This window comes from Macaca mulatta, chromosome 6 (assembly GCF_049350105.2).
Source record: "Macaca mulatta isolate MMU2019108-1 chromosome 6, T2T-MMU8v2.0, whole genome shotgun sequence".
Classification (NCBI taxonomy): domain Eukaryota; kingdom Metazoa; phylum Chordata; class Mammalia; order Primates; family Cercopithecidae; genus Macaca; species Macaca mulatta.
In genome coordinates, this window is record NC_133411.1 from 120,965,575 (window position 1) to 120,979,264 (window position 13,690).

Genomic DNA, 13,690 nt, shown 5'->3' on the forward strand with positions numbered 1-13,690 from the left:
AAGAAAATTCCAGGCAAAGATTGTTTCACTGGTGAATTATATATTTAAGGAAGAAAAAAATGCTTTTATATTAACTCATTCAGAAAATAGAGGAAGAAGGAATAGTTCTCAAATTATTTTAAATGACCAATATAATCTTTTTACCAAAAACCTGACATTACAGGAAAATTACAGATCAATTTTTCACAAAAACAAAGAAAAAAATCTTAACAAGGTAATGCCAAGTAGAATCCAGCTACATACTCAAAGGAAAATATATCACGACCACAAGGGGCTTATGCTAGGAATGCAAGGATGTATCATTCAAAATTGAATCCATTTAATTCCTCCACGAACACAGTAAACCCATATAACAATTATCTCAACAGATGCAGAAAAAGTTTGTAATCAAACTCAAGACCCATTCATGATCAAAACTCTTCACTAACTCTTAGCAAACTAGAAATAGAAGGGATATTCCTCAGTTGTGCAGCTAGCATCATATATAATGTGACAAACTGAATGCTCTCCCTTTATGAAAAGGAGCAGTCAAGGATGTCTGCTTCCTTACCACTTGTATTCAACATTGTAACTCAACACTGTACTACATGATCTAGCCAGTATAATAAGGGAAGGAACAGAAATAAAAGAAAGACTAGAACTCAAGGAAAACTGTTCACAAATATGATTGTAACTGTAGACAATCCTAAGAAACGGCCCCCCACCCCCGCAAAAGCTTCTAGAGCTAATAAGTGAATTTAACAAGGCTTATGGGGTGGCAAGATGTAGCATCAGTATTTTTAAAAATCATTTGTTCTATATACTAAAAAACAACTGAAAAATACATTTTCTGAAATGTAACAAAATGAATTATTCTGTACTGAAAACTACAAAACATTGCTGAAAGAAGATAAAAACAAATGGATGAATAAGGTATTTGTTTTCTCAAAATTGATCTATACATTCAACATAATCACAGTCAAAAGTCTTTGGGGGAAGGCGGTAAAAACTGACAAGTTGATTCAAAAATTTAGACAGAAATGCAAAAGTCCTAATAAAATAGTTAAAACAATCTTGAAAAGAAAGGGGAGAGGGAAAGCAAAAGTTGGAGAATTTACACTGCCTTATTCAAGTCTTACCATAAAGCTACAGTAACTGAGACAACATGATGGCTTAGGGATAGACAAATAGATCAATGAAACAAAATTGGCCCACATGTGAGCAGTCAATTCTTTTTCAACAAAGGCCACAAGGCATTTTAATGAAAAGTCTTTTCAAAAATGGTGGTGGAACTGGATAGACTACAGGAAAACAAACCTTTCAATCTCTACTCATCCATATACAACAACTAATTCTAAATGGAACACAGACCTAAGTATAAAAGCAAAATCTATAAAGCTGCTAGAAAAAGATGTAAGACTATCTTTGTGACCATGGGGTAGGCAAATACTCCTTAAGATTTAAAAAAAAAAAAGGGCCGGGCGCGGTGGCTCAAGCCTGTAATCCCAGCACTTTGGGAGGCCGAGACGGGCGGATCACAAGGTCAGGAGATCGAGACCATCCTGGCTAACATGGTGAAACCCCGTCTCTACTAAAAAAATACAAAAAACTAGCCGGGTGAGGTGGCAGGCGCCTGTAGTCCCAGCTACTAGGGAGGCTGAGGCAGGAGAATGGCATGAACCCGGGAGGTGGAGCTTGCAGTGAGCTGAGATCCGGCCACTGCACTCCAGCTTGGGTGACAGAGCGAGACTCCGTCTCAAAAAAAAAAAAAAAAGCCTTAACTAGAAATGAAAAAACTGATACATTGGTCTTCATCAAAAATTAAAAAGTCTGCTCATGAAAAAGCAATGTTAAGAACATGAAAATGCAAACCACAGCCTGGGAGAAAGTATTCACTCATAATATGGATATCTGAAATAGAACTTTTATCCAGAATACATAAATAACCTACAGATGAATAATAAAAAGGACAAACCCAATTAAATTGGACAAAAAATTTGAACACTTCAAAAATGAAGATAGATGAATAACCAATAAGCACACAAAAATGTGGTTAACATCATTAGCCATGAAAGAAATGCTCATTAAAACCACGATGGAATGTCTACTTCGAGCCTAGTAGAATGACGAAAATTAACATAGCAACAAACTCAAATACCAGCAAGAACTGGGGCAGAACAAGACCCTCTCATATCTTGTTAGTGGGGTATAAAATGATCCAACCTCTCTGGAAATCATTTTGGTAGTTCCTTATAAAATTAAACCTGCAAATACCCTGTAATCCAGCAATTCTACTCCTAGGTATTTGCCCAAAGCAAAAGAAAACAGATTCCACACACATACTTGTACATAATGTCTATAACACAATGGCAAAAACTGGAAACAATTCAAATGTCCATCAAGAAGAGAATGGATAAAAATACTGCGGTGCATTTCTACAAAAAATTTAAATAACCACTGATACCATGGATGAAGCTCAAAAACATGTTGAGTGAAAGAAGCAAGGTTTTAAAGGAGTATGTATTGTGTTATTACATTTATATGAAGTTCAACAAGAGAGAAAAACTAATCATAGAAATCAGAACAGAGGGCCAGGTGCAGTGGTGCACGCCTGTAATCTCAGCACTTTGGGAGGCTGAGCCCAGTAGATCACTGGAGGTCAGGAGTTTGAGACCAGCCTGGCCAACATGCTGGCCATCTCTACTAAAAATAGAAAAATAGAAAAAATAGAAAAATTAGTTGGGTGGTATGGCAGGTGCCTATAATCCCAGCTACTTGGGAGGCTAAGGCAGGAGAATGGCTTGAACCTGGGAAGCAGAGGTTGCAGTGAGCCAAGATTGTGCCACTGTACTCCAGCCTGGGTGACAGAGAAAAAAGAAAAAAGAAAAAGAAATCAGAACAGCATTTGGTTGTGAGGGTGGGCACTGACTAGAAGGAGCATGAAGGAACTTTCTGGATTATGGAAATATTCTATATCTTGACTGGCAGGATGGATAGATTATGGATACATTTGTCAAAATTCATTAAATGGTACACATGAGAGGATTTGACTGTATGTAAATTTCACCTCAAATTGCCTCAGTTTTAAAGGCTGTTAAATGAACCTCAGACCACTCGACTAAAAAATGATTAAATTTCCAGGCCCACTACAAATATTTGCTCTATAATATAACTGAATTATAGTAATAACAACTTTATTCTATTTCCCAATTTTTATTTACAAATGAATGGTTCCATTTATTTACTATTTTTCTAGGAATGTTTTTTAGCTTCTTCAAAACTTATATATAGGATTTTTTTCTAATTTTATTTTACTTTCTCCTTTTTAAATAAATTAATTGTACTACTGACATTTAATTGAACTCATAATGCTTTAGAAATAGTTATAAAAACTGAATGCTGTTTTAAGATTTAATATCAAGTTGCCAAACCTTGTGTATAACAAGTCCTTCAAAGAAAATGATTCCACATGGAAAGGTAAAAATGTGGTGGCAAAAGATTTACCCATGACTGTGCCGGATCTAATCTTGGGTTCTGTGCCTTTTGAGTAAACTTCTTCAATGAGGTCTGATTCTTTCATATCTAAACTTCTTTTTTTTTAATGGAGTTGGGGGAAGGTGCTATCACAACAAAGGAAATTTTCATTAACTTCTGCTTTAAATTGACCACTAATTTAATTAGGTTGCTAAAAAAACATTACAGAGTAATAAATACATCTGTGAGGGTGTACATGGTTTAGTGACTATTTGCAGGTTTTCTATTACAAAAGAAAGTCATCACTCACAATGATGCACTACTGATAAAATACATACACATATACACGGGGTTAATTTCTAATTGAAAGGTAAACATCTAAGACTGACAAGTGTCCTTAGTGTCCCACAGCACAAAAGGTCCTGGTGTGAACCCCTGGTACACTCCGGAGTTCTTTCCTAATCTTTTCTTTTAACCTGATGTGGCATTCACAGCTGTCCTCTTGTCACCCTCCTGCCTGGCTCCCTCAGAGCTCCCTACCTACCTACGCAGTCTCCACCTCCACTACCCAATTGTTTCATTTCCTTATCATACGCAACTGGACTTAATTCCTCCCCCTGTGAGTAATCAACACCAGACATCTAACCACCCACCATCACAAAAGGATTTGTACTTAGTCTTGGCTCACTTTAAAAAGGTGAGCCATGGTTTGGCAAATGGAGTGGAAGTAAGGCGTCTAAATCTTGATAATGCTCATATTTAAAACACGCGCACAGAAACTTTACCAGCTCAAAGACAATTAATTTGGGGGACTGGCAATCACACCATTAGGGTGTAATTGTGCTCACACAAGGCGTTGCCTAGCAACAGAAGGAGCACGCAAATTCCAACAATGAGGTGTAATGAATCACTCACTGACTACTGTTCGCAAATGGTATTTTGATGGGAAGATATCTACATCTGGTTCAGTCTGGAACAAGGCTTCAGAGAATTGTGCAGACTCAAACTGAGAGAAGCAGCAGGTATTTCATCAGCAGCCTGGCTCTACAACAAAGGAGACTATTCCTATCTATTCAGGTAAATGTATACTTTGGTTAAGAAACAACACAAAACAAAAATATGGCTTTGAGGGCCTTGTTTGCATGACATTTTGTTTTGACTGTGCTTCAACTTCTATGGCTTCAAACATGGCTAATAAATGTCACAAATATTAGAAGGTAAATATGACAAATAAACAACGAAATAATCCTGGTTGAACTAAAACACTTTAGAAGACCTGAATATCCACATGCTACTTCAAATTCAGTGTTTTCGAATCAAGGTATAAAAAGAGTCCACATACGAACGAGATCTGTGTCTGGATCGCCTGTTGTTGGGGTCGGCTTGGTTTTTTTCCTTTTGTCTCCTTAATACAGCTTCCCACTGAGGCGCTGAATCAATCATATCATTCTCCTGCCGTATTCTGAAAGGAAAGCCATGCATCTGAAGTTAACATCTACCTGGATGGCGCATTTTAGCTTCATCCTAAACTTGCTTTTAAATGTTATTTAAGCAGCAGAAATTTTATTATGATCATTTATAGCTAAAGATGCATATTAACTGAATTAATACATCTATATGTAGGTAAGTACATATAAACACACAGAAGTATACAATACTCATTATATATGTAAATACATGTTATTTGCAGACTTCTGATTCTAATTTTCTAGCAAAATGACATGTATCAAAAATTCAATTTAAACATTTCTAAGTTTTGACTAAAGAAACTTTGGTGTCTGCTATAGAGCCAATCTTAACCGATGAAACAAAATCATGATTTTAAATGTGCTTGTCAAAAGAGTAATAAATGGTTTTACTTTGAAATACTCTTAAAAAGTCATACTAATTGTCAAGGTTTTCATCAAAAATAGGTGCCAAATATAATTCCCATTTTTTAAGATAGAAATCTAGACATACAAAAAGTTAAATATGGTGGCATAATGTATTAGCTGAATAAGATACACCATTCTCATCATGGCTGCTCACACATTTAAGAGGGAATGACAGTTGGATGCTGCATGTGGCCAGGGAAGGAATGAAAATGAGGAAAAGAGAAAGGTGGGAAAGACTTGGAAGCACAGGTGCTTGACATGTAAGATCACAGGACAGTGTTACCAAATCCTCTCATTTTTTTAAAACAAGATAATCCCCAAATCTGGATTTTTAAAGTGAACTCTTCTAATTTTTAAGTCTTGCAACCAATTCTAAAGCATGATATAGACTTAACAAAACCCATGGACCACGCTCAACCTGCAGAAATTTTGGACTTCCGATGTATCAAGTCTTTCAAATAATGAGGTGCACTATCGGGGGAAGAGGAGGAGTACTTAATTTACGTGAAATACTGTCTCGAATGCACAACAATGATGCTGTGAAGCCATTTTTTTTTTTTTTTTTTTTTTGGCAAACTGAACACCTGTTACTTGAATATTTAACTTCTAATTTATGTAGGCTCTTCAGAAAGCTGCTCCAGAGTGTTCATCTCCCAGGGTATAGAGAGCAGCATGGAACTGCCAGGTACTCACCCAGTACAGCCACTGCATGAGCATAACTGCTTCGAGACAAAAGTAAAAAGAACAGGCAGGCTTGGAGGCATTTCTTTCTCTGAACAGATGTCTTTTGGTTCCTCTGTTATAGCACTTAGTATAGACTGTGGGCTGGATATCTGGATTTGCTTACAGGTGCGAATCAGTGGATGGGTGACACATATTCATTTCACATATAACTTAGACATAATGTAAAGAAAATTCAAGTTGAAAAGAACAGCACTTTGTGAGGAAGAAACTGTTTAAATCTCTCTAGATTAAAGGAGAATTGTGCTAAGTAAAAAATTATCTGTAACATACTCCAAGCCTTTGAAGTGTATGTATTTCCTCACTAAAGTTTTCATTTTTAATAGACTATTATTTGAAGATTAACAGGATACCATCATGGTATTTTTCACAGATTTAAGAGCATAATTCTTTCTCTCATTGCATATACAGAGTTAATTTAAATTGAACATACACTGCTATGGACCTTAATATTAGAAATAACTGAAGAAAACTATGAGATCATAGTTTTCTATGACTATGAGGTCATAATTATTAATCATTCTTTGAAACAAACACTCCTATTTGAAAATGGCACGTTGGTACCCGTGTGTGCTGTAAACACACAGACACACATTTTTGTAGCCAGAACCTACACCTATAAGCCATTCTGTGTTCATGTGACAGTCAGAAACCCACCGGGCTTGTGGGTAGGGGAACAGTCCTGGACACCCCCAGGACTGAGGGGTCAGGGTTAGGAAGAGACAATCACAGGGAAGGTGCCGCACTGGCAAGGTGGCATCTCCCTTCCTACAGGAACCCACACATGGATTGCTGGGCCCAGGATTGGACACAAAACTCAGGTCTCCTAACTCCTAACCCTGGAGTCTTTTAGGATGCAGCTTTCATTCTGAATGAAATCACTGTGCAGTTGATGGGCAGAACTAAATTTTACAATGTGAAATGTTTGTATCAGGAAGTCGGGGTGTCTATAAATATTTTTGAGAGGTCAAACCTACTAACAAAGCTGAGGCCTAACTTGGGCAAACACATACTTTTCCTAGAGTAATAGACACCGAAAAGGAAGCAGTTACTGTATGTTCATTCTCATCTATTGTGGAATTCAGCTGGCTACCCTCATACTCAGACTTCACTCTGACGATAAAAAATTAAAACTCCTGAGATATAAGCATGCGTATTTCCTGTATTCTGCTATAACAGTAATAAGGACCAAATCAGAAAGAATTCAAGATTATACATGTACCTTTACCTTTTTTTCTAACTGAAAAGTCTAAAGTGAGGGCAGTGAAACCCTGTCAGTTAATATCCTTGTGATCCATGTTTCAAAGACAGATGCCCTCTACTGGCGATGCTGTTTCATAAATATTCTAACAAGATGCATTAAAAATGTAAGAGTCTTTGGAAAGTCACAACAGAAGCACATTTTCCTGAGTAAAGGGTAGTGTGGCCGCCTTGGCCTGTAATGAAGTTTGAAATTACATCCTTACAAAAGACCTCTGGTTAATGGTGCCTCATTACAAGAATGAAAGTGTCATTTCTTCCACTGCTGAACTGCTCCAAAAAACACAGGTGCTACTTGGAAAGAAAAAAATCTTAGCCCTAGAAGCAAGAATACTGTAGCACTCTGTATTTAAGACACAGGAGATCCCTATTTTGTTTATGCATGAGTGAATAAAGAAGTCTTTAAATGAAAAAGACATGTTTCCTGTGATGATTCTGACTTTTTAAGTCTCATTTATCCTCAGGTGTGGGAGAATCCAAATGGCTTTTGCTTCTTTCTTGCTGTATTTTAATCTCGATGTACAGATTTACATCATGAAGAATAAAATACCACAAACATTGTTTTGACATAGTACCTTTTAAAAAGTCAAAATGTGCTCTTACATCATAGTCATCAAAATCTCAAAGGGGAAAAAGAGTCCATTGTCATTTGTGTCGTGGATGTATTAATTTTCAAATGTTGTATCTAAGGTGAACCTCAATAAACTGACAAACATTTATTTCCAGTACCAATTGATCCAGTAAGCCTACATTTACCCTATTTTGTCCATTTCTCCATCTGTAACTACGGAGGGTCAACAACTGTGGTAGGAAGTATATCATAACAAGGTTTTTGTTTTTCAGTTAATATGTAAGGGAGAGGGTTGCTTTAGAATACAGCAAATTCTAACCATGTTTCAGAACAGAATTCTAATGTATTTCTTCCATCTCTTACCAAACTTCAACAATCTACTTTTCCAGACTATCCATACAATTTAGATTTTAACTGCATTTTGACATTTAATTAAAGTCTGCAAAGGTTTTGAAGATGAAATGCCATATAATCATTTGATAACAATGAAGAAAATGACTCTTCCTAGCCTCTTTTTTCCTGTCTTACCAATCACAGTCCTGACTCTTTTGCAAAATTCTTCACATTATCAAATGAATTCTTACACAAATCCCCAAGTTTTATTGTGTCCTATCCCTTTAGCAGTTTTGCTCCTAACAGAACCTTCCTTTACATAAGTTCTTAATTCCCTTCTAATTCACTGAGATAAACACCATGCTTAATGCTGAATCTAAGAAGTCTTTCAGAGCAAATGTAAAATGAAGCTTCAAGATGATACAAGCCATAAACCTTACTCCTGAGTTTTCTCCATTCCCAGCTCTGCCATTATCTGACTCAGAGACTTTGGGCGAATTGCTTATCTTTTTTGGTCAAATCTCAGGCTGTTCATATATAAAATTAACGGCAAAGATCCTTTCCAGCTTTAAAACTTGATGTTTCTCTATTTGTATTTTATTTCCAAACCAGACAGACACACTGAAAGAAACTTATACGCTTCAACTATAACATAACATTCCAAACAATTGCTTCATGTGGCCCCCTCCATTGCCAAAATTAAATCTGCAGGTCCCAAATGATTGTGAACTTGTGTTTCTCATCAACTGTACTCATTTTTTTTTTTTTTTGGATCACCTGCTATAAAGCAATCTTCTTTTTTTTTTTTTTTTTTTTTTTCTAGTTTTTCTTCCCTAGGGAAATTTATGTTGGTTCCAGGCATGTGTCGACATACTCCCTTAAGACCAGCAAGCAAAAAGTTCATTTGCTTTTCCCACTGTCTCTACCATCAATAAATTATTCTTACTTGCTTTTAAAGGTACTTCTGTCTCTTCCACTTATTCCTTATGCTCCCACTACTACAATGGGCTACTTTTGGCACAATTTCCCTTTCAAACTCTCCTGTTTTCATGAATTTTTAACCTATTTTGCCCTCACTCAGTAATGTAACAGCATTCCTCAGTTGCTGCGGCTTTGTCCTTCCACAGTCATCTCTGTCAACCTTGATTATACTCTGGAAGCCCTAAATCATCCATATCACATGTCTAAATCTTGATATATCTTATTAAAGTAGAAATCAGAAACCCTTGCATCTGCAGTATGGTGAACACTGTCTGTTTCCACTAGCTTTGTATGAACTCTTCTCTCCATACCCAAAATTTTTACCTTGTTTGCAGCCCCTAAATCAGGGGCAGGATAGTAGGCAGTTCCTGGCAAGGAAGCAGTTACCTATTTTCTTTTTCTTTTCTTTTTTTTTTTTTTTTGAGACAGAGTCTCGCTTAGTCGCCCAGGCTGGAGTGCAATGGCGCGATCTCGGCTCACTGCAAGCTCCGCCTCCCGGGTTCACGCCATTCTCCTGCCTCAGCCTCCCGAGTAGCTGGGACTACAGGCGCCCGCCGCCTCGCCCGGCTAATTTTTTGCATTTTTAGTAGAGACGGGGTTTCACCGTGTTAGCCAGGATGGTCTCGATCTCCTGACCTCGTGATCCGCCCGCCTCGGTCTCCCAAAGTGCTGGGATTACAGGCGTGAGCCACCGCGCCCGGCCAACAGTTACCTATTTTCAAGCAACATGGAAGAAATGCTTATCAGTTTAAGTTTGCTAACATCCCAAATACATTTTTTCCCTGGGGTACAGGGCCAATAAAGTTCTTCTTTACCACTCCCAAAACAAAATCCTACCAAAATTGTGATCTAGATTTGCCCTAGTCAGATATGTTGTCCCTCTTACAGTGCCAAATTTCTGACACAGAAATGTGCTTCTTCATTTTAGAAAAACAATATAAAAGACCTTATGGAACATAATTAAAACATTTAAATCTGTCTTAATCTACTATTTAGATACTATAGACATCTAGTAGACCCTAAAAGACGTCTAAAAGACCCTAATGTTGTTAGGGACAAACTAACAACATTCATGCCAGAACAAATTCATGTTAGAAAACGTTGATTTATTTTTTGTTCAATGGAGCTGGTCCCCATTTTACAGATACTGCAGGAACTTCAGATAATACTGAGCAGTGCCCGATGTTATCAATTTAACAGGACTTGCCTGTTCAGGGTACTTTCTACTTTTCAAAGCACATCTATTATCTCCTGGATCTTCACAAACCTCTAGTGAGGTAGGCAGGTCAGGTATTATTTCACTTTGCATGTGAGAAATGAAGATTCACAGGGTAAAGTAACCAGCTCACAGCCACAGAACTCTTCAAAGCGGGTTCAATTTCGTAGCACAGGCTCCCAGATTTGCATGTACATGTGTATATACACATACAACCTGACATACATGACTCAGGTTTATGACGCAAACATCCTAGAATAAAATTAGGGAAGTGTTCAAATAGTCCCCTGTTGTCAATTTCCTCTAGTTCTACTATAACCCTAAGCTTCTCTCATTTCTCTTACTGTTTTAATCCTTGGTAGGCTCCCGAGTTATTTCTACTTTTATGCTGATAGAAAAAAATGCACCAGGCTACTTCATATCACCCACTCCTCCACACCTCCCACTTCAAAATTCTAAGAGCCTAGCAACACATCAAAGTTAAGAATGACTGAGTAATTCAAAGATTATCCTCAGTGAATGCTCAAAGGACTGCTGATTTTCATCAAGAGCACAAAGGATATTTTGTAGAACCTTTTCCTTGAACGTCAAGGGTATTTTATTAAGCTCAAGACATATCTAGGTAAAGCTAGTTCATGAAATGTTTCACTCTCCTAAGTCTACTTGCGAGGACCTCCTTCATCCTACACCCTGGGCAAGTCCAGCACATGGCCATGGTCTCAAACCTACAGCAATAAGCGAGCTGCTGGCCCTTCTGATCTCAGGGACAAGATTCAAAATTCTAACTAATACAATCTAATATTCACATAGATTAACTTTATAGTGCCTTGTACTAAGTAGGCTCCCAACTTCAAGAATTCAATAGAACCAACTATTTCACAAATCAGTACAGCAAAGTAATCTCTAAAGAAAGTTTAGGCATTTTAGTTTTTAATCCTACTGGAATTGAAACACCAATTTCATTTCCCAGTACCAATCTAATCCTTCAGCTTTTAGACCATAAAACTTTGTAAGTTTTAAGGGGGGCAGGTGCTACATAAACACCCCCTAATAAATCTGGTAAAAGCTACAGACCCTATCTCTAGAAAACTACACACTTGATGCCCACATACAACTTTACATACAATTTAACATACAATTTCGTGGGGTTATGAAACCCCCAGCACCTACCCAAGAATCAGAAGTTAAGAATCCTGGTGTAAAAATAACCTAAGGTATAAAGTTAGGAAAGGTGGGAGAATGAAAGATAGGACCAAAAGAAAAGTCAAAAAAGGCTGGAAGAGGATGGAGGAGCGGACAGGTGATGCAGCAGCAGTGAGTAACTCTGGAAGTAGGTATAGGACTATGTGGCTCTGTACTTCAAAGTGCTCTCACTTCTTACATTTCATTTGATCTTTACAGTAACTCATTCAACAAAATAGATCAGTTGTTACAGCACACCTCCCCCACTCCCCGCCAACTTTAAAGAGAAGAAAACTAATACTTGAATTCGTTATACAAGTTGCCCAAGGTCAAATATCAGCACACAGCAGAACCAAGACGCAGTCCCAAGTCCTCAGGTTATTCTGTGTCATATCATTGGCTTCTAGGGAGAGAGGGAATTCAGAGGAGACAGAAAAAAGAAAAAAGACTGGGAAGGAAGTCCAGGAAACAGAAAGGAACTGGGTGAAGAGAATAACATGATATAAAAAGTGAAAAGTAAAGCAAGAGAATGGAGAGGGAGATGAGCATATAGTAGAGAAACTAAAAGGAGAAATGAAAACTTTGTGTCATCTTAAGTGTTATAATAAAAAATTGTGCCTCCAACTTCTATCTGGTTATAAAAAGAGAGTGAAAAATTATCATCTCAAACCTCAAAACCTAGAAAGCTATAGGATAACCAAACAGATCATGAGAACAGTAAAGAAAGGACAAAGTGGAAAGGGGTAAGGGAAAACATAAATGATGTCCCAAATAAAGAAGCAGCGTGAATTCCTCTGGTGTTCTAGGAAACATGGTGGGATGAAGCCCTACAGTTAGGGCACAATTAACACAAGAACCCTTACACACCAGGCCTTGTTAGGTCTGGACCCAAAGGTGACAGACAGATGGGGTGGTTTACAGTTACATTTTCCTAAAATCGAAACTAAACAACAATCTTTGCTTCTAACATTAGCCTTCCAGAGCTGGTGTGGATTATTATTTTTTAAAATTTAATGGTTGTCAAAAGCCTGTTTTGGGTAAAGTTGATTCATAAACATTGTTTTATTAACTTTTCTCTTCACACAAAATGAGAAATGTTTAAATGGTTATCCATGGAAACAGTAAAGCAGCTTATGCTCCAATGGGTTGACTTCCTGGAAAAAAGAAAACAACAACATTTCCATGGAGTGGCCTCATGTCTAACAGGAAAGACCTCGTTTTACGTTTAAAAAAAAAAAAATCCCACAGGAAGGAGTAGCAGAGGGAGCAACATCCCAAACACCACATGCAACTTCCAGAAAGTAAAAGTGACTCTGTCCAGAGTTCCAATGGACACATCATGGACTCCAAAAGAGGTTCTAAAAAGCAAATTTGCCCAGTAGTTGTCCCTCTCCCTAGGCTACAGTTTCCTAGAGACAGAAACACAGGGTGCGTCGGGGTGCAGGCTCTTGCTGGAAAGTAATGAAGCATCCTGGGACTGAGTGTACAGACCTTACGGGCAAGAGGTAGAACATCAGCATGTATAAGATTCTGTTTGCCCCATTATAGGGTTACCAGAGTCCTGTAATAAAAGCACAAAGAACTGGCTGGATCACACTGTCAGCCAATAAAAGGAAGGATGAATGAGGCTGAAGAGACTGCAGGGCTGCAGTTGAAATATCTAGACCTATGCATCCTCATGTGGGATGGGTGGGTTCTGGCAAAATTTAAGAGGCTAATAATGGGATGGAGGGGTTGGCAGCAGCACAGCATAATAGGTAAATGGCACCAAGACACAGACAGCACAATGAGTTTCTACCCTCTTTCTCTGTACCTGTTGCACCCTAATTTGCAGTGGTGAGGATCAGAACTGAAAGCTATATTTCTTCCTCTGCTCACTTTTTGCTATGCTATTGACAGGCAAACTACACCACATCTTCTACAGACATAGGCAACTTAGGTATTCCTAGAGCAATATTTCTACAGGTAGCATAAATGATTGTGAAAGCCTGTTGGATCTTTTGCATGAAATGTGTCAGAATGTGTTTTGAAAGCTATTTCTCATTACTAGCCTTACAAAGTTCATTAAACATTCAGAAT

The 13,690-nt window shown here is 37.8% G+C and overlaps 1 protein-coding gene across 2 annotated transcripts in view; it reads right to left on the reverse strand.

Moving 5' to 3' along the window:
* The window catches only part of EPB41L4A (erythrocyte membrane protein band 4.1 like 4A), a 264,990-nt gene that overhangs the window by 16,544 nt on the left and 234,756 nt on the right, over positions 1–13,690 (reverse strand). For both annotated transcript variants that reach the window (XM_078005099.1, XM_001101426.5), the window contains one exon: positions 4,796–4,915. In XM_078005099.1, the coding sequence (XP_077861225.1) occupies positions 4,796–4,915 (120 nt within the window). The remainder of the gene's footprint in view (positions 1–4,795; positions 4,916–13,690) is intronic.